This window comes from Mastomys coucha, unplaced genomic scaffold, assembly GCF_008632895.1.
Source record: "Mastomys coucha isolate ucsf_1 unplaced genomic scaffold, UCSF_Mcou_1 pScaffold6, whole genome shotgun sequence".
In the NCBI taxonomy this organism is placed as follows: Eukaryota; Metazoa; Chordata; class Mammalia; order Rodentia; family Muridae; genus Mastomys; species Mastomys coucha.
The window spans coordinates 100,105,499-100,133,094 of record NW_022196912.1 but is presented as its reverse complement, the minus strand read 5'-3'; the positions used below and the strand labels follow the sequence as shown (position 1 = coordinate 100,133,094).

The window sequence follows — 27,596 nt, the reverse complement described above, 5'->3', positions numbered from 1 at the left end:
GAAGTGAGGCCGGCCGCAGCACCAGCCGAGCAGCGAGGGGTGTGCGGAGCGAACCACTAACCGTGTTGGGTGCCGGGCTGTGTGTGCAGGGCTAGTATGATGAGCGGTCCCAGCGCGGGGCATCTGGGATGCTGTCAAGAGCGGGCCAGCTTGGGTTAGTATTCTTCGAGGACAACCAACCGGCCACCGGAGCGCCCCCGAGTTCAAGCCCACTCTACCTTTCCTCAGAGCTAGTTCTGTTTGGCGTCGTTTTCTGCTGTCCCCAACCCCCAAGCTCCCGACCTTTCTGCCTCTGCACTCTAGGAAGAGAGGGCATTGGCTAAGAAAATCCTAGCACTCGGGAGGCAGAGGCAGGAGGATTTCTGAGTTCGAGGCCAGCCTGGTCTACGGAGTGAGTTCCAGGACAGCCAGGGCTATACAGAGAAACCCTGTCTCGAAAACAAACAAAAAAAGAACTAGAATCTCAGGCCGGCAGTTAGGCTTATGTGGACTTGGGCAGGTGACACTGCCTCTCGAGCTTGGAACTCAAGTATATACACATACACTTTGCACTGCCCTGTCTCCTTGGTTCCCCTCCCCCCTGCCCCAAGAGGCTAGAGTACTTGGAACTTGTAAAGGGCACTTTCTCGGATCCTTTCAAGACAGGCGGTTCTCAAGCTTGGAGGGTCCAACGACCCTTTCAGCGGGATCAGGTATCAGATATCTAGCACATCGGATACTTACATTACAACTCGTAACTGTAGCAAATTTACAGTTATGAAGTAGCAACAAAATAATCTTACGGCCCTGGATCAACACACCAAGAGGAACTGTCTTGAAGGAGCTGTAAGACTTTACTAACCAGCTCACTGTGCTTTATCTCCTGATCTCTCGCCCCTGAGCAAACTCTCCAGCCAAGCTAACTGTTCCCCACCCATTTCGTGAACTCCGGAAGTTGTTTGTTGCTCAACTCTGGGAATGTGGCATACTAATCTTATGGGGGTTAAACTTTTGTTCAGTGCCATACCCCATTGGCAGAGGTGGTACAAACGCCTGCAGGCTTCCCGCTCCCCAGCTTTGGGTATACCATTCTGCCCATTGCCTTACATGGAAAGTGCATGGCACCTTTACCCCTCCTCATTTGCTTGCTCTTAAATCCCTAGGCCTTTAACCCTGACTTCCTAACAGAATGAGTATTCCATGAGCTTCAACTGAATAAATATCAAATTAATATATGAACAAATGAACGAACCACCTAGTGCCACTGATTTCTTTTATTTGGGTTATTTTACCTGATTCTCAAAACCTTCACAAAGCCTCAGCTCACCAAACCCTGGATACAATGGCACTGGAATCTTGGAGCATTGGGCAGAATCCCTGATTAGAAACAGAGAGATCATCTGTTCCCAGCTGCTGCTCAGTATTGGTCCTGTAGTCCTCTTCATCTGGTTCATTCCAAAGCTTCCTAGGCAGGTTTAAGCCTCCACTCTCACTCTCTCCACTCCGCCTTCACACCTCTGTCAAAGAGCCTTTGATAGTGCAGAGTTAATCCTACCACTTCCCTGCTTAAAGTCTTCCAGTTGCTACTGCCTGTCTAGAAAGCCCGAACTCCTCAACTAGCCCAAGCACCTAATACTCTGGCTTGTGGCTTCTGAGCTTCATCCTCATTTTCTCAGTCGCTGAGCATTAGCCATGATTCCCTGTGGCCATCTGCCCCAATTTCCACCTTCCCCCCACCCTTGCACCATTTCATTTCCCATACTTGTGCGGGCTGTTCCTTTCTGTTTATCTAGGGGCTTTTTAGTTCCCCTTTAAATCTCTTCCTGAAGCCTTTCCTATTCCCCTCTGGCAAAGTGAGCAGGTAGATACTTTATGCTGCCTTCCAAAGAAGTGTGTCTCTATCACTGCAGTGCATCGCTGCTGTGCTGGCCTGCTTAGAACTGTCTTGGAGCTGGAGAGATTGCTCAGTAGTTAAGAGCATTCATTGCTCTTCCAGAGAATCCAGAGTTCTGTTCCTGGCACCACATGTGGTGGCTTACAACCACTTTTATCTCCAAATCCAGGGGATCAGACTCCTCTGGCTCCATGAGCAGCTGCACACCACACACACACACACACACACACACACACACACACACACACACACGCACACACACACGCACACACACACAAACACCTGCCCAGAACAGACACACATAATTAAAAATACTAAAATTAACAAAACAAAACAAAAAACCCCCAACAAACCTGTCGCTTCTATTGACTAGTCAGGAGGAAGCAAAGAAACCACTCTCTTTCTGAACTGTCTGCTCAAAGCTAGCCAATAAGTAATTGAGAAATGACTACATACTTCCATGCTCACAATGCTTTTGAGGAATTCAAAAATAGCCAGGAGACAGTCAATCTCTAGCTGCTGAGCTTGCTGCTGACATTTCTTAGACAGTTGCCTAATCCTTTTGTTTTGTACTGCAGGTTGAAGCTGGCTCTTCGAGCATGCTAAGTAAGTTCTGACACTAGGTTACACCCCAGCCTCCCCTCCCATACTGTTCACGTTGCATAATTTTTTTTCATGGTTCCTATTATTAATTTTTGAGATTCTCCTCTAAGGCTTAGAAGCTCAAATTGAGGTATATGGGAAGGATATCTCCTGGAGTTTTATTGATCACCCAAATTCATCTTTGATTTTATAGTCTTAGGCTGGGCATGTTCACACATGCTTATAATCCAAGAATTAAGAAGGCCAAAGTAGGAGAGTTATGAATTCAAGACCAGTCTGGGCAATGTAGCAGGATCCTTTCTCAGAAAAGAGAGTAGACTGAGAATATAGCTCAGTGGTAGAGTGTTTATCAAAGCCTAGCATGCATGATACCTTAGGTTTAATCCCCAGGACTGCCGAAAATGTTTTTAAATACATACAAAAACCTTTGTACATGATAGCATTCAAAGTCCTCCTCCGAGAATAAAGGTTGAAATAGATTTCCTTGAGATTTACCCATGAGTTTCCATGGTCTACAAGGTGCGATCCCATAAGCTAGGACATTCTCCTGGTTTGGAGTCTCTCTGGGCACAGCATTGAGCAGTGTTTCTCAAGCTTCCTAGTATTGTGACCCTTTAACGCGGTTCATGTTGTGGTGACCCCCAACCATCATATTATTTTTTTTGCTACTTCATAACTATAAACATAGCATTTGCTACTGCTATGAATCGTAATATAAATATCTGTTTTCCAGTGATCTTTGGTGACCCTGTGAGAGGGTTGTTCAAGTTCCAAAGGATGCCCACAGGTTGAGAACCACTGGCCTACAGGGACAGACACCCATGAAAGCAAGTGGTAGCAGAATTCAGGGTTCTGAGTTCAAGTTTCCATTACAGCCTCAACATGCATATGCATACACACAATTTTTTCATTTTAAATTTTTTATATTTAAAATTTTAAAATATCTACACTTCCACACTACACAAAGATTTTGTGATTTTTAGATAAGATTAACTAGTTCCATGTGAATGGAAAACACAGCTCAGTGGTCAGTTCACCTTGAATAATACAAACAACATTCTTTCTCTTCACCTTAAGTCCTCTAAAGTCTGTGTATGTGGTCTGAACCACGCTTTCACACCTTTACACACACACACACGCACATCTATATGAATATTACTGGATGGGACTATATAGCCTGTCCTTCTGACTCTAAGCTCCTTTAAAATATGGACTACAGCCTGTATAGGGTCATTGTGTATACCAATGGTACCCAGATTTCATCTATTGATATGTGCAGTTATAACTTAAAACAATAAATAGATTGATCTATAGTGAAAACCCACACCCTTTGTGGGGAGAGGCTCCTTTTGAATGTAATAGAAATGGAATCGCAGTCCTTGGACCACCCTGTGACCGATTTTTTTCACTCTGCATTATGTTTTGAGGATTAATTCATGTTGATAAGATGAGCGATTTTCTCTCTTTTTTAAGCTTTAAAGTTGTGTTTAGGGATGGAACCCGGCACTTCTGGAAGAGCAGCAGATCTTTAGCAGCTTGTGCACTGATTTTCATTGCTGTATTTTACAACATTCATTTCATTTCCCAGGTTGAAGTGGAGAAGATGGAAAATTCTGGGTGACGTTTTGGGTGTAGACCGGTTCTCTTCAACTCTATCAGAGACAGGCCCATCAGCAACTGGCCAGTGTTTCAACTTCTACTGCCGGGACAGGCCTCACAACCTGTTCTTCCTGAGATTCGAGGTGCGAGATTTTGGTGCTAGATAGAATTCAGACCCCCTGAGATCGCTGGAGGGGTCTGAAGAAAGATGATCTTTGGAGGTGTCTCACCACGGAACTTGGAGGCAGAGGTCAGGAGCTGACATAGAGCAGTGGGAGAAGCTGAGCAATCCACGCTCCAAATCTTCAAAGGGCCCTGAAAATTCTTAGCAAAGATGGAAAAAAAGGCATTTCAAGAAACCCTCTGAGCGGGGCTTTCAGAGAACCTGATTTGCCATGGAGGTGGGAAATGACAGGGGTCAGCCAACCAGCTCGGGGGCTCCAATTTGCATATTCATAAGTCCCCATGCTGGTTGGCTGTGTAAGCAGCCCACCGGGCCCCAGTAGGGTTGGGTCTGTCGGATAGTGACTTGCATTGACAAGGGGCAGGAGGCTCCCCTCACCCAGCCACAGCACCTGGCTTACATTGGGGAGGAAGAAAGGAAACCAAAATCACTTCCTGACCCTCGCACTGTCTGCCCAAGGCTGGTGAAGACAATAATGGAGAGCAGATCTACCTGAGGACTTCTACTCAGTAAGTAATGGCATCGCTTCCACTTGCCTTGCTACAGTTCGCGATTATTATTATTATTATTATTATTATTATTATTATATCATCATTGAATGCTTATTATGAAACTTTTCAAATATTAATTTATTTATCACATTTGCTTTATTTTTGTGGGGTAAAATATTTTCAAGTGAATTCTAGTCACTGAGACAGTTTACTCCCTCAATTTATCTGCGATAAATTGAAGCTCCTCTTTCCGTAGGGTCTCGCACCATCTTTTTGATTACCACATCTCCATTTCAGAAAGATGGAACCGTAAGAAAGTGCGGCTCCAGGGCCGATTCCCAAGGGCAGAGCCCAGACCCCTACATCTATCCCAGATTCTCGTACAACTCCCGCACAACCGCACAAAACCATCTCTGATGTCCAGAGGTATCGTCGTCGTCCGTCTGTACCTTGCACATGCTGCTCTGCCTCTCTGGGCTCCTGTAAAGTGGGGGCATGCGGTGGCGATCAAGGTCTGTGGGGTTTGCATCAGTTTCCAGCGAAATAACCAAAGACAGGACAGACATTTTCCCCCAGCTAAGTCTGTCTGTATGTAATGCCCTTCTTCCTCCTGTGACAAACAGGATGGTTAAGATTTTCCTTTATGGATTCTAGATGATAGAAGATTTAGTATTTTATATGCTTGTTTTTTTGTGCTCTTACCGCCCAGATAAAGTGTCAGCAATTCCCCCCCAACTGGCATTCTCTCTCTCTCTCTCTTTCTCTCTCTCTCTCTCTTTCTTGATGGTCAATGTTTGTGAGTCTTGGAAACAGCCATATCAGCCTCTCCTTAAGATCATGTGGGTGCCACAGTACTGGTCTCTGAGCCATCACAAAAAGAGCGGAGACTGCAATGGAAGAGCACCTAATCCCCGCCCTGGCCCTAGACATGCCTGACTACATGGTGTCCTGAGAAGACACAAGTTTAGGGCACTGACTACTGTCAACCTTGTTTTACAGACAAAATCAAACAATAACAAAAAACAGGCAGGAAGAAAGGACTTGCATAAGGTCACTAGAGAGTTAACCGTTCTGATGTAAGCCTAGGAGCCTCCATTGCTCCAAAGCTCACAGCCAGTACCACCTCAGGCTGCCAGGGCTTCTCAGTTGGGGCCATACCTGCCTGTGGGTAGGGCTGTGCAAATGGGGTTAGAGGTATGACCCCCATTCCTACCATCAGCTCGTAGAGTTTGGAGTGAGGACAACACAACGCCAAGGGCCTCTCACTGTGGAGAATGAGAGATGAGGTTATGAATGAAAACACCTCAGTATAGCCAGAAAGCACTGCAGGACTTTGAGATGTGCTACCCTGAGCAGGCCTTCTGTTGGCAGCTACCATTAGCTAAGCCTGGTAGTTGGCCATTTAGGTGAGAGGTTTGTTAGGCAAATGGTAGGTGAAGAGAAAAGGCATTCCTGTAAATGAAGTTGGACGAACGAATAGCCAATGGATTAGGGGTCCTGAGGTCTTCTGCCTTGTGCATAGGCTACACTTTGCTCCATACTTCTCAGAATGTAATTGTAATTGGCAACTACCAAGACCCAAGGCTAGACCACTTAAAATATAACAGAGTCAAGGGAAGGAAGGAGCAGAAGGAAATCCTAATTCGTCGCAACAGGAAGCTGGCGGGAGCTTCATCAAAGAGACAAGAATAAGCTTTCGTGTGTGTGCGCATGTGCGTGTGTGTGTGTGTGTGTGTGTGTGTGTGTGTGTGTGTGTGTGAGCTTGGGACAGTCATGGGAGTGAGTTACAGCAGCTCTCAGGCTACCCAAGATGCTTTTCACCCCAGGGCTCCCCCAAACCCATCTGCTTTTCCAGTTGGTTCCCGAGTCCTGGTTGGAGTATGTACTCCAAATCTGTACTCGCCACAGAAGGGAGACATAGCCTGAGAGGAGCTGCTCATGCCTGAGCTGGCCCCCTGAGCAGCCATCTCTTTCCCTAACTTGGGCAAAGTTTTGGGAGCTCGAAGGGATATCTGAAAGGTGAGCAGACTCTCAGAAGAAGGGTCCTGGGCTGGAGTAGACGGGAGCAGCTGCAGAAATCGCAGACTCCAGATGTCCCTTTTCACAGCTTGCCCAGGGGCCCCAGCTGCCTGGGAAAATGCATGCCACCTCTCTTTTGTCTATCATTTACTTGACATTCAACCTCAGCTTCATTCTACACTTTTTAGCTACAAAATCCTGTGTACATTTCCCACTATTTCACAAATTCGGTTTTACTAATTCTCCCCTCCCAAACTCTGAATCCTGGGGACACACTCACGTCTTCAGACTTGGTGGTAGGCACCTTTACCTACTGAGCCATCTTATCAACCCTTTTGTTTGTTTGTTTGTTTTTGTTTTTGTTTTTCGAGACAGGGTTTCTCTGTGTAGCCCTGATTGTCCTGGAACTCACTCTGTAGACCAGGCTGGCCTCGAACTCAGAAATCCGCCTGCCTCTGCCTCCTAAATGCTGGGATTAAAGGCGTATGCTACCACTGCTTGGCTTCATCTTACCAACCTTTATGTGTGTTTTTGAGATATGGTCTGATGTTACTTACTGTTAGCCCAGGCTGGCCTCAAACTCACTGTCCTTCACGAAGCCTGCTGAATGTTGAGATTAAAGATGCAAACACCAAGGCTGGGCGGTGGTGGCGCACGCCTTTAATCCCAGCACTTGGGAGGCAGAGGCAGGCGGATTTCTGAGTTCGAGGCCGGCCTGGTCTACAGAGTGAGTTCCAGGACAGCCAGGGTTGCACAGGGAAACCCTGTCTCAAAAACCAAAAAAAAAAAAAAAAAAAAAAAAAAAAAAAAAAAAAAAAAAAAAAAAAAAAAAAAGATGCAAACACCCATGCCCAGATTTTGTTGTGTTTTTAATATCTAATTTTTTCTTAACCTCGAAGCTATTATAAAATAGTGTTACATAAACTCTCCTTAAATATAAATTTTTAAATGGTTACACAAGATAGTGTCATGTAGATGGTCCCATGCTTATAAATTTAACCCATTCCCCTGCTTTAAATTAATATGCGATGGCCATCTTTGACATAAATTCATAGAAATCATCATAATTTTCTTTTAACTTTGTATGCATAAAATCATTCACTTATAGTAAAGTGTGTTTTAAAGTTTCTTATGCAAGTGTGTGTGTCTAACTGTACAGTGTGCATGCATGTTTGTATGTATGTGGGTACATGTTTGTGTGTGGGTTCGTGTGCATGTGGAAGCCATAGGTTGATGTTGACTGCTTTCTTCTGTTGCTATCCACTGTATGTAATATAACTGATTTGGTTGGTCTAGTTAGCCAGCTTGCTTCAGGGATCTAATCTCTGCCTCTTGAACCCTGGAATTACAGGTGGGACACCACACCCTCCTGGCATTTATGAGGGTGCTGGGGAGATGAACTCTGATCTTCACGCTCGAGCAGTAAGCTCTTTTTTGTTGTTGTTGTTTTTTTTCTTTGATTTTTTGAGACAGAGTTTCTCTGTGTAGCCCTGGCTGTCTTGGAACTCACTCTGTAGACCAGGCTGGCCTCGAACTCAGAAATCCACCTGCCTCCTAAGTGCTGGGATTAAAGGCGTGCGCCACCACTGCCCGGCTGGACAGTAAGCTTTTTTTAAGTATAGAACTACTCACCAGTCCCAAGTTTTTTTCATATATGTAGCATATTTACCTAAAAAATATATGATAAAGGTTAATAAAAGTAAAAGAAACACAATTAATGAGATAATTTGTGCTGTACGTGTACACAGCTTCCAAGATTGCCCAAGATTGGCAGCAAGGGAGTGAAGAAATGTCAAACTTAGAACTGAGCTCTTGGATGGAGACGCTGCAGCATCCCCAGAAACTTAGCATGCTTATCCAGTCCATCTAAACAGAGAGGTGGGGTCACTGCGATCAGCTCAATGAAGAGGGCAGGTCACTACACAGAGATAAACAAGGAGGCGGGCTTATGGTACACAGCTGAGCAAGGGGAAGGTTTGGCTAATCTTGGACCAAGCAGTCTGTGAACCTCTGGGAGGAGGAAGTGACTGTGGAATTTTCTGCACATACTGTCAACATTTGCACTCCAGAGCAAGCTTTGCCATCCCCTTGAGGTTTACCCAGGGAAGGCTTTGCCACTCCCCTGGGGCTGAGGCATTGGGGTCTTTGGCATGGCTGTGCCCATGTCAACAATACATATTCACTCAGGATTCCTTGCCTTAAAATTTCACCCAGCAAAGTGACAAAGATTTAAATGTCAATGTCAGTTGCATTGCTGAGGAAGTAGCCGTGGCAGGTTCTTTGATAGAGATATATTAACAGAGTAAACTGAGAGCTAACTAGAAGTACACACACACACACACACACACACACACACACACACACACACACACGTGCATTTAATCACAAGTAACAAACACACAAAGACATTGTTATAAAATTTCAACCATGGGACAGAGTGAAGGTGCTAAAAGTTTCCCCCCCACTCCTCTGTCCCTCTTGGTCAGCTGATATATTTCTAGGGGGCAGTCTGGTAAAAAGTATAAAAGTTTAATAGATAGATATTTAGTTTTTGGTACAGTATTGCTACTTCTAGAAATGTATCAAAATTAGTAAATAGAGGGGCCAGAGAGAGCGCTCAGCACTTAAGAGCACTTACCTTTCTTGTGAAGACCTGGGTTTGATTTCCAACACACTCACACATAGCAGCTCACATACACCTGTAACTGCAGTTCCACAGGATCTACTGGCCTCTTTTGACCTCCATAGGCACCAGGCAGGTATATGGTCCACAGAAAAAAACCACTCAGGTCCATAAAATAAAATAAATAAATTTAAAAATAAAAAAAAATTAAATGTGGGCATGGTGGCTCAGGACTTTAGTCCCATTACTTGGGAAGCCAGCCAGGGCTACATAGCGAGGCACTGCCTCAAACAAATCCATAAATATAAATTCTCAAGGATACATGTGTGAATGCTAATGCTTGTATTATTCATAATAGCATAGTCAACAGTTCCGTGTAATCAGTACGGGTTGGGAGCTGTTCTAAAACTAGCCAGTATTAGGTCACAGGATCCTTAAACAATTCTCAGATGTTCTGGTTTCCCCAGCAGACAACTGAGAAAGTTGTAAGACACACAGGGTTCTCACAGCTAGGTAAGTGGCTGCGAGGCCCACGCCTTTAACACTTATTGTGTATTGATACCAAAATACACATTGTACTACAATGCTAGCAAAAGACAGAAAGGAGTTCAGCTACCAAGAGAGAACTGTTTTATTTTCAAGATAGAGTCTCCTAATGTAGTCCTTGCTGTCCTGAAACTCACTAAGTAGACCAGGCTGTCCTTGAACTCGCAAAGATTCTCCTGCCATAAAGGTATGGGCCATTACATGTGACTAAGAGAGAACTTTAAATTATAATAACATTTAACATCATATATAATTAATACCTATAATTACTGTCATCTTTCATAGTGTTGAAACTGATGTTAATGGGCGTGAAAGAGGAAAAAGGAGACTACAGAATTTATCTGTAATACTATTTTGATTTTCAAAATGACACTATTGTAAGAAACTATGTAAAGTTCTATGCACACAGGGTAAGTAGTTTGGGAGAAAGCTATGCATACCACAATGGTCACAGTGATTTCCTGAGAGACAGCATTGCAGGGTTTTGGTTTTCTTCCTAATACATTTCTGTATTTGTGGAGTAAGCTGATCCTCCATTGCTCTCCGAATCTCAGGAGAGTGATGAAGCTGCTTCTGAGGCTGTAGCTGTTACATCGCTGCTCGTGTCACTGCATATGGGAGCACTGCTAGTTAATTTTCAAACAAAGAACATCCGTGCTTAGGCCCTGCTCACCAGGACAGAGGCTCAGGGCAGCATGCTGGGCCTCAGCACAGAGGCCCCTGCTTTCTTAGTACTCCGAGTCTTTCTGTTTCCATGACTGTCCTGCAGACGTGGCTGTAAACACTTCTGGACATCTGACCATATGGAGTCTAACTGGATTTCCAGTTTTCAGCCTCAAGGTATCTCTCTGTTCCTTGTTGCCTCATTAAACTTACTCGGGCCTTGGGCACTTACTGCCAAACCTGATGATCTGAGTTCAATCCTCAAGACCCACATGGTGGAAGAGATCTTATTCTGCAAGCTGGTCTCTGACTTTCATATGTATGCTGTTGTATGCTCCTCCTCTCCCACTCCATTAAATAAATGAATGTTTTTGTTTAAAAAACAAAACCCTCACTGTGGCTCAGTGTGGTGGTGCATTCCTTTAATCCCAGCAGGTGGATGGATGTCTGTGACTTCAAAGCCAACCTGGTCTACACCGCAAGTTTCAGGCCAGCTAAAGTAACATAGTGAGACTGCCTCAAAATAAACAAAAAAGTAAAACCAAAACACACATATTCACAAAACAATCACCAGCACTGTATTGCTGTCTCTTAGCTTAACACTTCTGTGTTATGGGGCACACAGACCATATGGACCTTTAGAAGAGATACAATAATTTAAGTAACCCACAAAGAGATCTGGCAAAGGCTGTGTGTGTGTGTGTGTGTGTGTGTGTGTGTGTGTGTGTGTCTGCTTAGTGTCTCCATTTACCTGTCTTCATCGTTCTGCTAATTTTCCAAGTCATCTATTTTCAATTTTTTTTTAATTAAATATTTCTTTAGAGACAGGGTCTCATATATAGGCCTGGGCTAGCTTGGTACTCACTATGTAGACCAGGATGGCCTGCCTCTGCCTCCTACATGTTAAGACTAAAGGCTTGCTTTGTTTCATGCACAGGGGTCTGGGCTAGATGCTTAAGGGAGCTGAAATAAAGCACAGTGGTCCTTTGGTGTCTGAGGGGGACTGGCTCCACACCTCCCACCCCCGCTACCAGATTACTTACAGTTCTAGAACAATATGAACACCATATGAAGAGTTGTTAAACTGTACTGTTTGGGGAATAATAACAAGAGAAAACTTTGCATGTTCAATACAGATGCAATTTATCAGGGTCTCTTGTAGTCCAGACTGCCTTCAGACTCACTGATACCTCAGGGTAGACTCTAGCTCCTTACTTCCTGCCTCCATGTCCCAAGGACTAGGATTGCCAGTGTGAACCTCCTCTCCAGGCCTTGGATGCTTTTTAAAACTTTTCTTAAAGATTTATTTATTTTATGTATATGAGTACACTGTTGCTGTCTTCAGACACACCGGAAGAGAGTGTTGGATTCCATTTCAGGTTGGATTCCATTCCATGTGGTTACCAGGAATTGAACTCAGGTCCTCTGGGAAGAGCAATCAGTGCTCTTAACCACTGCGCCATCTCTCCAGCCCTGCTTTTTAAATTTTTATTATTTCTAACTGGGTGCCTATGCACACAAATGCATGTGTATGCATATAAGACCATGTTTGTGGTTATGTGCCCATGAGTACAGGTTCCCATGGAAGCCAGAGACATTAAATCTCTTTGGAGCTGACATTATAGGTGTGAGCCAGCTGATATGGGTGCCAGGAACCAAACTCAGGTCCTTTGCAAGAGCAGGGCTCTCAATTCCTGAATTATCTCTCTATCTCTCTAGGCCCTGTCAGATGCCTTCTTTTTTGTTTTGTTTTGTTTTGTTTTGTTTTCGAGACACGGTTTCTTTGTGTAGCCCTGGCTGTCCTGGAACTCACTCTGTAGACCAGACCGGCCTCAAACTCCGAAATCTGCCTGCCTCTGACTCCTAAGTGCTGGGATCAAAGGCGTGCGCCACCACTGCCCAGCAGATGCTTTCTTAAAAGGAATATTTCAATCCAAGGGACTGAATCTATAAATGCTGAAAATGACGATTTGGCAGAGCCACAACTGAGAAGTAGAAGAGATTGATAAAATCAAGTCCACAGAACAATGTGCTCAGCTGGTTAGCCAACATCCATTTGACAAAAATTGGCAATCAGGCCCTTCTGGAGGCCGCAAAGAGGGAGCTCCCAACCTATATGAAGGAGAGTTGATGTTTTCAGAGATGAGATTTGTGCTGTAAGTTTCTAAAAGGCCAGGGGAAAGAGTAGAGGCAGAAGGACCCATCCACGCAAAGGCAAGGAGGGTGACAGATGTGACTGCTCAGGCCAGCACTCTGGAACCACGTTCACAGGGAGCCGGGGAAGCTTTGATGCCATGGACAGACATAAGCAGACCCACGTTTTAGAAAATTGACGTCATGGCTAATGTCACTGAGAAAGCATCAACCACAAGGGAACTTACAACACATGCCTGACCACATGACATCCTTCCATGTGCCTCGAGGGTGAGCTAAGACATTCAGGCCACATCTGAAAGAGAGAGTTCATCTTCTTCTCACTGCCCAAGAAGGTGACTCTAGCCAGTACTCATACACTTAAAGTAAAAATTATTATTTTAGGGATTTGAGAGATGGCTCAGTGGCTTGCTCCTCTTGCAGAGGGGCAGAGCTCAGTTCTTAACAACTATATAAGGCAGGCTCATAACTGCCTGTAATCCTAGCTCCAGGAGGTCAAAAGCCTGCTCCTGATCTGTGCGTGAATACACATGCATGTGCATGCACTCAGAGGAGCACACACCTTTTCACAAATACACACACAAGCATATATGCACTCATGCACAAATGTAACATGTACAGATACATAACTAGAAAGAAAGGTAAATGTTTAAAATATTTTTCATATATACATTAGAATAGTTATAGTCAGATTGTCAAATTATCACAAGAAGTTAAGGAACATTTCTCTCTTCAACAGGGGCAAACCATTATTATCACAAATGTAACAATAACGAAGTTTTCAGTTTGTATTAATTTTTCAATTTGTCATCTATATTTTATTTTATTCATTTTTTTGAACAGTTTCTCTGTATAGCTCTGGCTGTCCTAGTACTTGCTCTGTAGGCCAGAGTGGCTTCAAACTCACAGAGAACTGCCAGCCTCTGCCTCCTGAGTGCTGGGATCAAAGATGTGCGCCACCACACCTGGCTATTTTTACTTTTTATATTAGGGCTGGAGAGATGGCTCATCGGTTAAGAGCAATGACTGCTCTTGCAAGAGGTCCTGAGTTCAATTCCCACCAAACACATGGTGGCTCACAACCATCTGTAATGGGATCTGATGCCCTCTTCTGGTGTGTCTGAAGACAGTGGTGGTGTACTCACATATATAAATAAATCTTTAATTTTTTCAATTAAAAATATTTTTGAAGCCGGGCAGTGGTGGCGCATGCCTTTAATCCCAGCACTTGGGAGGCAGAGGCAGGTGGATTTCTGAGTTCAAGGCCAGCCTGGTCTACAGAGTGAATTCCAGGACAGCTAGGGCTACACAGAGAAACCCTGTCTCAAAAAACCAAAAAAAACCCCAAATATATATATATATTGAGACAGGGTCTTACTGTGTAGCCCCTGGATAACCTGGAACTCACTACACAGTGGGACTAAAGGCTTGAGCTACCGTACTTAGCTCTTTATTTTAGTAACTTACAAATGTCTTATTCAAAATGAAACCCCTCTAGTTACTCTGACCCATGATCCCAACTTTCTCTCAGTGGTATATTCCCTACAGTGGCACTGCAGCTGGCACTGCTCTCTGCTCCCTTGCAGAGCCTGGGGAACTTGTGTGTCTCTGCCGGTCTTCCGGAAGCCCTGGTGGAGGCTGAAGCCAAGGGCAGATATCACTGGCAGGCCTACAAACAACAGAAGAGCAAGCCTCAAGGTAATAGGAGGCAGAAATAAGTCGGCTCTCTGCTGTCGCTAGTGTGTGTGTTTCTTATTGAACTTGGAGCTCACTGATTCAGCTAAACTGGCTGCCCAGCCAGGCCCTCCAAATCCTCCCATCTCTGCCTCCCCATTGGTGGGATTACAGGTACACACCACCATAACTGGGTTTTCTGTGGCTGCTGAGGGTCCTCATACTTGTATGCCGAGCACTTGGCTGCTGACACCTTCAGTCCCTTCCACCAGTATTTGGTTCAAGAGGGGCTATAACAAGGGCCTGTAGGAAGGGAAATTCATTCATCTGTAGAAAATGGTGAATGTGCTTAATGGACAGGGAAACCAATCAGAGGCAGCTGCAGTGCGGCTCGGGGACAGGAGATTCGGGTAACTAGGAGCTGCTCTTGACATCACAAAGCCCAAGTTTACTTGTCTGCAAAAGTGGGAAAATAATCCAGAGTCAAGACTGGCGTGAGACACAGTGAGTTGCCACAGAGGACAGCTTGGCAGTTCTGAGAGCTTTGTGCTCTCATCTGTCCTGCCTCTGTTAGAAACCTCCTTGGCAGACTCTGGGTGGGTAGAACACTCCCCAAGCGGCTTTTCCTAAAAACAGCTCCCTTCTTATATCTTCTCCCAGTTTCCGCTCTTTACCTGATTCTTCATAGCAGGCCTCAGAACCTCAGGACAGGTTGCTGCTTCCCCTCCTAGCCCCACAGTTTCCTGAGAGCAGACTTCCGGTCTCAATCACTGCAGCCCTTCCACTGCAGAGGCCTGACCCTAGTAGGTGTTCTGTAAGTAGCTGCCGAATAGACAGTTAAACTAGCAGTGCATCACCGGGTTTCAAGGATACAGGGCAGCACTGCAGTAAAATACCAGTGACTCTCAAATAAGATTCTTGGGTTCAGGTGTGTGGTAGCTCTCACTACTTGGGCACCTGACACAGCAGGTTTCCAGGTCAAGGCCAGCATGGGCTACACAGGGAGACACTGTTTCAAAACCCAAACAAATCTGGGGCTATAGCTCAATTGGTAGAGTGCACACATGTAATCTCTGCATGCAGGAGGTAGAGGTGGGGGACTGGAAGTTCAGGTTTGGGGCTGGAGGGATGGGCTCAGTGGTTAAGAGCACTGACTGCTCTTCTGAAGGTCTTTAGTTCAAATCCCAGCAACCACATGGTGACATGGTGGCTCACAACCATCTGCAATGGGACCTGACGCCCTCTTCTGGTGTGTCTGAAGGCAGCTACAATGTTCTTAGATTATAATAAATAGATCTTTTTTTTTTTTTTAAAGAAGTTCAGGTTCACTCTGAGCTACATAGTAAGTTCAAGGTTACCTTGGGCTACATAAGACCCAGTCTGGGGTGGGGAGTTCCTGGCCCACTACCAGGGTCCTATTTATTCTAACAAAACCAATGGACTTTGCTATTTTAAAAGAGTACCCAGGTGACTCTGTTGCTCTCACTCATACCGGATCTAACCAGGTTTAGTTTGACTTCAACATGCCACTTACCAGTTGTGTATGAATGGTGTAGCCAAGCAACCCCTCCATGACTCAGAGCCCGAGGATGTTGCATAAGCTGTTCAGTTGGCTCCATCATCATCTGTCGTCTTTTGATGCAGGGTCTCCCTATGTGGTGCTCTCTGGCTGTCCTGGAACTCATTATGTAGCCCAGACTGGCCTCCAACTCAGAGATCCATCTGCCTCTCACTCATAAGGGCTGGGATTAAATGTATGCACCACCACACCCTGCTATATTATTATTTATTATTCTGCCTCAACAGATATTCTTCCCCAAAAGGTTCTCTTCTGGAAGCTTCTCATAGTGAGGCCCCAATGAAATGATGGGGTAGCTAGTTGGGAATGCAGAATCTCTCTGCCCTGTTCCCGACTGGCTGAATTGAAACCTGTACTTTACCAAGCTCCCGAGGCGATTCCTTTGCCTATTCAAGTTGAAAAGCATAGCTCTAATTGATATCTACAGTTTTCTTCTTGTCTTTGGTTTCAGGAGTCTGAAGTCCTAGAGGCTCCATCGCTCTGGTCTTCCTGAATCCCAGAAGCAGCTGATTCTCACCCTTCTGTGTGTGAAGACCCTTCAGCACGGTCTGGCCCACCTCCTGCTGCTCAAAGGCCCTGGGCTCCTTCTGGGAGCTCTGCGTGAGCATCCGGGAGAAGCAGGAGATGGATCCACCTGCTGTCTTGCTTTCTCCTCAGACTCAGACCTGCACCCACCTGGCAGAAGAAATCTGCATGGAACAGGAGAGAAGCCCGCCCACCACAGAGGTGGGCGGAGACTTCCTTCCTAGTGGTCTGCGGCCCAGCTCCAGCCTCACCGATGCCGATTGGTTTTGGGACGAGCACATCCAGGCAAAGAGGGCCAGAGTAGAGACCATTGTCCGAAGCATGTGTCTCTCTCCTAGTTCGTTGGTGTCAGGCAGAGTCAGGGAAAGCTCACTCTGTCCAGAAAAGGCCAGGGAGCGGAAGAGAAAACAGAGCCTTCCCATGCACCAGGGTCCCCCGAAATCTAGACCTGCCTGGGATCGAGGGCCTAAGAAGGGTGGGACCCGGGTGAAAGAACAGCTTCATCTCCTGAAGCAACAGCTAAGGCATTTGCAGGAGCACGTCCTACAGGCTGCTGAGCCCAGAGCACCGGGGCAGAGCCCAGGAGGTACTGAGCAAAGAAACTGCCCGAGAGCAAAGCAGAGCAAACCTCACCAGAGTTCTAGCAAGGACGTTTGTGGAGCAGTAAAGCCCGGAGCAGCTGAGGTCCGACAGCAGTCAGAGGAGCCTCTGCTCTGTCCTTCTGGCCCACGGGCTTTGGTGGAGACTCTGAGGAAAGAACTGAGCATGGCCGTGTCCCAGGCTGTGGACTCAGTATTACAACAGGTGCTGCTTGATCCACAGGGCTGTCTCACGCAGGGACCTAGCTGCCAGGGACTAGCATCAGAGGGCCCAAGCCAGCCTTCACCTCCAGGGGGAAGTGCCTATAAGGACCCACTTGCTCTTGCCACCCTGCCCAGAAAGGTCCAGCCACAAGCTGGGGTTCCCTTGGGCAATTCAACCCTGGCTAGGCCTCTAGATTCTCCTATGTGTCCTGTCTCTCCAAGAGGAGTCCCCAGATCATATCAGAGTCCCCTACCAAATTGTCCCTTGACAACTGTACCTTCCCACATCTGGGAAAATCAGGTTCTTAGGCAGCTTCTGGGTCGTGGGCCCAATGGCCATTGGACTGGCAGTCCTCCTCAGGATGCATCTTTCCAAAGTCATACCTCCCCAGAGTCTGCCCAGCGACCGTGGGGGCTGAGCCAGCAGCAGCTCCCTCTGTCTCTCACCCCTGTCCACCTGGAAAGCCGGCCTCTCCTACCGCCTGTGAAGATGGAGCAGAGTGTGCTGCAGGGCGTGGCTGACTCACTTCCTTTCTCCTCCATCCACATATCCTTTACTGGTCATGGATGTGTCATGGTCCCCACCCAGAGAAACAGGAAACCAGAATGTGAGGAGAGAGTAGGAATATCGAAGTGATGCAGGGACTAGCTTTAATTTCTCCGTGCTTTTGTTGGTTTGTTTGGTTCGGTTTGTTAACGGGGGTCTCACTCTTTAGACTAGGTTGGCCAGGAACTATGTACTCCAGCTGACCTTGGGAATCTTGGCAATTCTATTACAACCCCCCCAAAGTGGTGGGCTTAGAAGCATGAGCTACGATGCCTGACATTTTAGGTTCTACTTAATATACTTATGGCCTTCCTTCCTCATGCCTCAAAGCCTATTCATTTCATAACCAGGTGGAAACTGTATCCTAGGATTGAAGTATCTCAGGAAGATTCATATACTTTATGACCATCAGAGTCTCCTGTAATTGACTTGCTCCTTTGGGTTTTGTTTTGCTTACTTTAAACTCAAATGGGCTTCCAAAAATAAGAGAAATAACCCATGGAAGGAAGAACTCTATATAATTGGGCTACCAACTCCCCATTCTCCTAGGCAGAGGTCAAAGGAGCCACCTCATCTGAGGTATAACCTCCCAACCTCATCATCCTCAGTCTGCACAGTCCTGGTAGTCATGATGAATACATAAGGGACCAAGAACCAAGGGCTGATGGGTAATTTCCCTCAGAGTTGACAACCCCCCCCCAAAGCAGCTGGAAGGGTGGGAAGCCTTCAGGTGGGGTGGTGGCGTACACCTTTGATCCCACCAGCACTTAGGAGGCAGAGGCAGGCAGAGTTTGAGGACAGCTTGATCTACAGAGTGAGTTCCAGGACAACCAGGAATATGCAGAGCAACCCTGTCTCTGAAAACAAAAAAAGGAGAGGGGGGAGGGCCTGCAGCTAGCAGGAGCTGAAGGCTGGGCACATGAAAGCCTTCCCATGGGGACCCCAAGCAACCTAAGCTGGCTTGTAGCTTTCCCCCACCTTTCTTCTTCCTTTTTATTTTTTTCCACCATGACAGTACCTCTGGATATCCCAGATCTCAATCTGTAGACCAGGCTGGCCTCAAACTCATAAAGATCCACCTGCTTCTGCCTCTCAAATGCCAGAATTAAAGTTGTGCTCTATCACACCCCAACTCCCACTTAGTGTTCTCCTTAGGAATCCTCAGCATGGTGGGGGGTTTTTGTTGGTTTGTTTGTTTGTTTGTTTGTTTTTGTTTTTCAAGACAGGGTTTCTCTGTGTAGTCCTGGCTGTCCTGGAACTCACTCTGTAGACCAGGCTGGCCTGGAACTCAGAAATCTGCCTGCCTCTGCCTCCCGAGTGCTGGGATTAAAGGCGTGTGCCACCACCGCCCGGCTTGTTCTTTTTCAAGACAAGGTTTCTATGTATAGTCCTTGTACTTCTGGAACTCTATAGACCAAGCTGGCCTCAAACTCAGAGTATGAGTGCTGGAGTTAAGGGCGTGCCCCAATCACCACCCTCCTGGAAAATAAATTAGAAAAGTATGCAACTTGGTTAGTTTCTTTTCTTTCTTTTTTTTAAAGATTTATTTATTTTATGTATATGAGTACACTGTAGCTGTACAGATGGTTGTGAGCCATCATGTGGTTGCTGGCAATTGGACTCCAGGACCACTCTATCCAGCCAGCCACACTCTCTCTGGTCCAAAGATTTATTTATTATATGTAAGTACACTGTAGCTGTTTTCAGACACATCAGAAGAGGGTGTCAGATCTTATTATGGATGGTTGTGAGCTGGGATTTGAACTCATGACCTCTGGAAGAGCAGTCAGTCTTAACTGCTGAGCCATCTCTCCAGCCCCACTTGGTTAGTTTCTTAACTGTGAGACTTCTCACAGTTCTGTGCCTTTACTGTGTTCAAGTCAGAGGTGAAGCTTCAAGAGACTATAGACAGCCCAAACTCTTAAGAGCTAAAGAACCTTCCAACCAGCATCTTTTAGAATTAGTGTACCTGACAGCATACTTTGGATGTTGGCTTTTTTTTTTTAAAAAAAAAAAAAACAAGCTGTGGGTTGAGAGCTTCTCACTGGCTGCGTGAAGCCCTGCCTTCAGATTCAGACCGCTGAAGTTCAGATGTAAACCAACCTGTGTGCCTTGCGGCGGCTACAAGGCTCTAAGCCCTGGGGGCCAGCGCCAGCTATTGTTTCTTAAGTGCTATCAGCATCCCCTGCTGGTTTAGAGCAGTAGCCCGAACACCCTAAAGCGCAGGCTTCCCTGGAAGGCTAGGAAACCCTAAAAGCAAAGCTAAAAAATCACTTTATTCTCCACCATTCCCTCTATGGGATTAAGACTATCCTGTATACAGACTGGGTAAAGGAAATCTACCTGTGTGGTCCTTTGGTAGGGATACTGCTGTCTTAGACTCTCTATTGAAAGATCCTCCTTATGAAGACGAATTTCTTGGGACTGGGTAGATGGCTCTCTGGGTAAGAGTGTTCACTCCTCAAACGTGGGGGCCTAAGTTGGAATCTCCAGCACCCACATACCAAAGCCAGGCACAGCTGCACATGCCTGGAACCCAATGACAAGTCAGGTCAGTCCTGCTTGAGAGCTTGCTGGCTAACTGGCCTAGCAGAAATGCTGAGTTTCTGACTCAACGAGAGAGCTTCAATGCTCACAGCTGTCGATTTGCCAGCATTTGTAGGCACCTATGTATGCTTTCCCTGCCTGGTGAGAGAGGATGAGCTTCAGGCTTGGGGGCCTATCCTAAAATAGCCCTAGCCCAGGCATGGTTCCAACTATTCCTTCCCTGAATACTGCTGCCTGTCAGATGCACTTTGCTTTCTATGGGCCATGAAAGCCACAGGAAGTAGAAGTGTGCATAGCCCCATGCATCCCTAGCAGCCAGGAAGGATGATGATGATGGCAGTGTTTAGTGGCTCACAAACACGTCTACCATCACACCATACCATACTCTAAAAGCTCTAAGATCAATACGAATATTTTTGGTGGTGCAACCTACTGGAGGCTATTTATAAACTTTCTCCCATTTAGCCCGCATGGCCACATTAGCCCTTTATAAAACAACAGAAAATTTTGAACTCAACTCCATTTGGCCCAGTGTCTCAGATAAGGGCTATGGCTGAGAAGCAGGTATCTGAGAGGCAGGGACAAGGAGTCCCTTGTGACTTGTCCAAGGTCACAAAACAGGCAAATGAGGATGCACGTTTCAAACCCAGAATCTGGTGGCCAAGCACAAGGGGTTTTTTGTTTGTATGTTTGAGACAGTGCTTGTCTTTGTGTAGCCCTGGCTGTCCTGTAACTTGCCAGGCTTGTCCTGTAACTTGTAGATCAGACTGGCTTTGAACTCACAGAGATACACCTAACTCTGCCTCCTAAGGGCCACCACTGCCCAGCCCAAGTTTTAACCACTACACCGAATTTTAGAAAGAAGCCCCAGAGAAGTTAAGTGATTTGCTCAGCTCACACAGCTAACAGGTGGCCAAATCGGTACCCTAACTTAGGAAATTTGGGTTCCCAAATCTAGACTTTCACAGTTTTTATGAACCAAAGGGACAGGGGGCAGGGGACAGGGGGCAGGGGGCAGGGTCTTCCACAAAACAGACTAGTCACCTGAGCCAGTGGATTTTCAGTGGATTTTCTTACTGGGGCCACTGTCCTACAGCTCCAATGAATGCATGTGATAGCCAAGGTTGCTCTGTGAAATGTTCCTTAGAACCATCCCTGCTTACTCTAGACATTTACATGCAATAGGGACAGCCCCACAGAACTCCTGCTGGAGTTAAAAGGAAGCAAATCTGTCTTTAAGGGAAGGGGTGGCCTGAAGTATAACTTTCCATATGCATATCTGATTTAGTGTTGACCATCCACTCACTCCTTTAATGTGCATTTATTGAACATCTACTATGTTCCAGTGGAGCATGCAGAGATTAAGATCATGGCCTTGCCCTCAGGGAGCTCGCAGTCTAAGTGGAGGAGACAACACCTGTAGTAGAGTCTAATGTCACAATAGAGGTTTGTACAGGGAGCCTGTGAGCTCTGGCTGAGCAAAACCTAATTCTGTAAGGAAAGGTAGGGGCCCCAACTTTGAAGCTGTGGCTCAGCAGATAAAGGGGAGCTCTGCCATGTGCCGGGTATGGTGATATAGCCCAGGGCACAGACTTCCCAAGAGAGCAGGAGCATGATGGGACCTGATAGCTGTCTGGCTAGATGTCTGCTGGCTCACACCTCCCAGGGCCAGAATGGAGGTCACGAGGCCACTTCTCTCTTATTTATAGAATACTGAGGTGGAACAAAGTCTCTACCTGAAGTTTCCAAGTGACTTGTCTGTGGCAGAGCTGACTTCTAGCCCAGTCTGAAAAAGCACCCAGGCTACAGAAGCTGCACCAGTGCCATGCAAGCCCCAAGGTGTGACTTTTGCACACCAAGATACAGAACGATGGGATGGCTGCTGGCTTCTCATCAGCTTCCAGAGAGAGGAATGACAGCAAATGCCCCAGTCAGTCAAGAAAAAAACTAAGATGGAACCCACAGGGAGCAGGCAACCATTACCTGGGTAATCTGGTAAAATTATTTCATGAACTGGTTATATTTTATTAACTTTTTTTGGAGACAGGGTCTCATGAATTCCAATGTCTAGGTGCCCTTGAACTTCTGATCTGCCTGCCTCTACCTCCTAATTACTGGGATTATAGGTGTGCATCACCACAGAGCATAAAACTTTTAAAAACTAAACCTCATGATTTTATTGTAATGACAAAATTGGCTTAGACTGGATCACTTCCCCCTTTTACTGTTTCCCATTCAAAATGCTCGCCTCTCCTAACAGCAGGCTCAGCAGGCCTCAACACAGCCTCCTTGGCAGTTCTAGTGGAAGGCCTTAGGCTACTCCCCCCCCCCCCCCCCCCCCAGAACCACACTGCTTCCTGTCATAACGGCTGCTTCCCTTGGGCAGAGGGAGAATCTCTGCTTCTTATATAATGTCGCTTTGTAGGGCTGGTACTTGGTGCATGTCTTGCAGAAATGCTCCCCATGTTTGTGGAGATGTCACTGGCACAGGATGCAAGCTCGTGCTTTAAAAACACTCTTTTCCTTGACATTAAAACACATCCAGGAAGGCCTGAGCCCTGGTCACCTGAAGAAGGCCAAACTCATGTTTTTCTTCACACGGTACCCCAGCTCCAGCCTCCTGAAAGCTTATTTCCCTGACGTTCAGGTAAAGTCTCCCACTGCCCTGCAGCCTCTGTCTAGCTCCTCAGTTGCTGTGTGTTGTGCCCAGTGTGAGGCAGTCCTAGGTCTTCATATGCCCTTCCTGTTACTGATGGAGCAGATGCATTCTCCAGCTCTAAGACTGCCTGAAGCCAGGCGGTGGTGGCGCAAGCCTTTAATCCCAGCACTTGGGAGGCAGAGGCAGGTGGATTTCTGAGTTTGAGGCCAGCCTGGTCTACAGAGTGAGTTCCAGGACAGCCAGGGCTACACAGAGAAACCCTGTCTCAAAAACACAAAAAAAGAAAAAAAAAAAAAAAAAGACTGCCTGAAAAAAAAAAAAAAACCTTGGGATCTCCTTGCCCTAAGAAAGAGTGAGTTTCAGAATGCTTAGGCCTTTGGGCAGTTGACAATCCCAGAAGTAAATGGGAAGTTCAGGGAGAGGAGGAAAGTGATGGCAGCAAGTGGACTCTGGCCTAGGAATTACTTTTTGGTGGAATCCTTATGAAAGAATGAAGGAGGTTAGAGGTATAGCACTTGCTGCTCCTGGGATGGACGAGGCTAGAGAGATGGCTCAGTGGTTAAGAGCACTTGCTGCTGCTTCTGGGGAGAACCCAGATATGGTTCCTAGCACCCACATGGCAGCTTACAACCATCTCTAACTCCAGTCCAGGGGATCTTATGCCCTCTTCTGGCCTTTGTAGGCACTACATGCATGTGCTACACATACATACATACAAGATTACTCATACACATAAAAATAAATCTTTAAAAAAATAAAAAAACTGAGGGTTGAACCCAGAGCCTTGAGCATAGTAGGCAAGAGCTCTACCACCTATAGGCTCAGTCCAATTTTTTTTTTTTTTAAGAAAAAGAATGTGAACCAGGTGGTGGTGGCACACGCCTTTAATCCCAACACTCAGTAGGCAGAGGCAGGCAGATCTCTGAGTTCAAAGCCAGCCTGCTCTACAGAGTAGGTTCCAGGACAACCAGGGCGATGCAGAGAAATCCTGAGTAGGGAAAAAAAGAAAGAAAGAGAGAGGGGGTGGGAGTAGGGGAAAGGGGAAAGGGTACGGAAATACATAAAATGAAGGGCTAAGGCTGAAGCACAGCGGCACAGCACGTGTCTAGTATGCAGAAAGACATGGGTTTGATCCCTACTCAATATAAGACATCATCAAACTTACATCCAGACTGCTGTGTCTCAAAACTGAGTGGAAATACATACAGATCAAGTGCAACTGTAAGGGAAATCACACTCAATGCTAGAACCAAACCCTGCATGTACCCACAGGCAGTTTCTGAGACCACTACTCTAAGTTGTGAGGTAAGGGCACTTAACCCTTTGGGCACACCTCAGACAAGTCTCTGGGATCCCCACAGTAAATACTGATTCCCATTTCCATTCGTTTTGAAACTCCAGTTGTCAGGAGACTGCTCCCTGACCAACATCCTTACCATCCATCCCCCTTGGCCAGTTACCAAAAGTCATGCTTAGACACATGAACAAAAGTCTAAAAGTCTTTTGTAGACATAACATCTATTTTCCAGCAAACACTGGATTTTTTGGTTTAACTGCACAGGATTGGCCAGTACTTGTGGCTTCTTTTTCTGAAGGAAAAATGGTTAGTGTTTGAGGCCAATTCTCATTATTCTCAGACTGAAGTGGACACTGACAGTTCTGACTCTGAGCACCCCGAGGCAAATGTCTGACTTGATGAACCCTTTGTTCCCACAGTTCAACCGCTGCATCACCTCCCAGATGATCAAGTGGTTCAGCAACTTCCGTGAATTTTATTATATCCAGATGGAGAAGTATGCCCGGCAAGCGCTTTCAGACGGCGTCACGAATGCCCAAGCGCTGGCCGTCCTCCGAGACTCGGAGCTTTTTCGAGTTCTCAACACACACTATAACAAGGGGAATGACTTTGAGGTAAGACATGTGCTGGGTCCCTCAAGATCTAAGATGTGTGTTCTCAGAATGGTTGGCAGATGGCAGTCATAAGCTTGAGGACAGCCTTTCTTATAACAGGTCTAAGGAAAAGAAAGCTCAGGTCTCCTACAGTCGTTAAACCACCCAGGTGGTGAAACCGACAAGTCCTGAAGGACTCTAATACCCGCTCCCAAGACTGTCTCCCTAGATGGTCACTTAAGGTCTGTGGTTTCACTAGGGGACAGTCTTGGGCTGCAGAACCCAGGGCAGCAGGGCAGGGATTCTCTGAACCAGCAGCAGGCAGCAGCAGCCAGTGGCTCTCCGTGGTGCCAGCTCTTCCAGCCTCATTTCTTCCTTTTCTTGGGGGTGTCTTGGGGGCTGCAGGTCCCAGACTGCTTCTTGGAAATTGCCACCTTGACATTGCAGGAGTTCTTCAGGGCTGTCGTCACAGGGAGAGACTCAGATCCTTCCTGGAAGAAACCCATTTACAAAATTATTTCAAAACTGGACAGTGACATCCCAGAGATACTCAAATCATCCAGCTATCCCCCAGGACTGTTTCTGAGTTGAGATCAAACAAAATGAGGGCAAGTATGATGGCGCAAGCCTGGGATTCCAAGGTGAGAGGTTGAGGCAGGGGATCAGGAACTTAGGGACAGCCTTGGCTACAACAACAAAGATCAAACAAGATGAGTAGATAGGCCCAGGGTGGCCCAAGTTTTGTCATAAATGATAGTTTAGCTGTAGTCACATAAGAGCACAAGAGGAGACCCTCCCATAGGTGCAACTGCCATTTTTCTTGTCCAGAATCATCAGAGACTTAGCCCTAACCACAGTGCATCAACAGAATCTATCAGTATGTTTGTAGTCTGCCAGGAAAAGAAGACAAGCTTGGAATCAGAAGACTTAAAAGTTATTAAGTGCTGTGACACTGATAATTTCCTGCTATTTCTGTAAGTCTGGAAGGAGATTCATAGCCAAGTGGTGGTGGTAAACAGGTTTAATCCCTGCACTGGAGGGGCAGAGGTAGGTGGGTATGTGAGTTGGAGGTCTACAGAGTGAGTTCCAGGACAGCCACGGAAACACAGAGAAACTCTACTTTGAAAAACAAAAAAACAAAAACAAAAACAAAAAACCAAGAAATTTTGAACTGTGGTACCTTGTTGATCCTTACACCAGGGTGCGGGATCAGTCAGGACTGTGGAGGGACCAATGGCTGTGTACGCTGGACTCACGCTGCCACTCAGGATCTCCGCGACAGGAAAAATCCATACCAACAGGGTGCCCACAGAGTGGCACTGCCATCTGACCAGGTTGGCACTCAGTAGTGTTTCATCATCCAAGACATTCACTGATGGCTTCAGCAAACTTCCTAAAGAACTGCGGTTGGCATTGCTGTGGCTCGCATCTGTCTGCTGGAACACTGGGTCAGCTAACAGTCCTAACAGTTCTATTTGACCTCTGTACCGGTGCATCAGTTGCCTGTGCATACAAAAATATAAATAAAAATGGAACTTCACGATGAGAAAGCCAGAAGGGGCCTTGTTTAACCTGTGGAGGAAACTGAGGCTAGCATATATACATTCTACAGGGCTCACAGGCCATGAATGGGCAGGGCCAGGACAAAGGCAGAAATGGAGATTTTCCTACTCCAAAATGGTTGCAGTCTGTGACTGAACTTGCACAGATGACCAAATGACATCCGTATTTCCCCCCTCGGGTCCAACACAATTGTGACAGACACTGAGCACCTAGGCAAGGCACCCATAAAGCGGAACAACTGTATCTTCTAGTCAGAACCAAGCCTGTAAGCACTGCTGAAGGTGGGCAGGGTGCAGTATACTTCAGGCTTCACAGTGCTAAATGAGGAGCAACTGTGCCTACAGTAGCTCCCTTCCCTGCCATCAACCTAGAACAAGTTCTACACCTAGCTCCTCTACCTTCGTGACTTGATGGGTGGTGGTGTTGGCTATTGATAGACATGCTAGACAATATGAATAGTCTTCCCTCGGGATTTTCTGTTCAAATAGTGGAGAGAATAAACAAAACATACTTAAGCAAATCTAATCTTTATAGATTACTTAAAATTTTGGGGATGTTGATCCTAGTGCATCCCTCCCTCTTGCTAAGTATATGTTCTATCATTGAACTCCACTGAACTTCATTCCCAGCTAAGAATTGGGTAATGTGCAGTCTTTTGAGATGGGATTTAAGTAGCTCTGGTTGTCCTGGAAATATGCAGAACAGGCGGTCCTCAAATTCCCAGAGATCTGCTTGTCTCTGCCTCCAGAGTGCTAGGATTAAGGTTATATACCACCACACCCAGGGCAAATTTTATTTTAAATGCCCCTCCATATACCTAATTATATACAAGTATTGCTCTAATTCATTATTATGCTCACAAGGCTCCCCCTTCATCAAAACCAAGCAATTTGCCAAATTTCAGTTTTGAATATTCACAAGCACAGAGTAGCCTGTGCAAGGGCATCAGTTACTTGGAAACAAAATAACTCTCCAGAGCAATATTACACAGCTATTAAGACACTCATGGGGGGCTGGCGAGATGGCTCAGTGGGTAAGAGAACTGACTGCTCTT

The 27,596-nt window shown here is 46.2% G+C and overlaps 1 protein-coding gene and 1 long non-coding RNA gene across 2 annotated transcripts; one reads left to right on the top strand and one right to left on the bottom strand.

Annotated features, from left to right (window-relative positions):
• Window positions 1-20: 20 nt before the first annotated feature.
• On the top strand, window positions 21-26,525 carry Prox2 (prospero homeobox 2). The gene is made up of 6 exons (XM_031356508.1): window positions 21-154; window positions 4,065-4,768; window positions 16,460-17,883; window positions 22,970-23,077; window positions 24,806-25,000; window positions 25,385-26,525. The coding sequence occupies exons 3-6, from the start codon at window positions 16,633-16,635 to the stop codon at window positions 25,568-25,570; spliced, it is 1,740 nt and encodes a 579-aa protein (XP_031212368.1). The 5' UTR covers window positions 21-154; window positions 4,065-4,768; window positions 16,460-16,632; the 3' UTR covers window positions 25,571-26,525.
• Window positions 24,591-26,268, bottom strand: LOC116080219. The gene is made up of 2 exons (XR_004114357.1): window positions 26,160-26,268; window positions 24,591-25,470 (listed from the first exon to the last, which is right to left on the bottom strand). It is a non-coding gene; the product is annotated as an uncharacterized LOC116080219 (long non-coding RNA).
• Window positions 26,526-27,596: the final 1,071 nt, after the last annotated feature.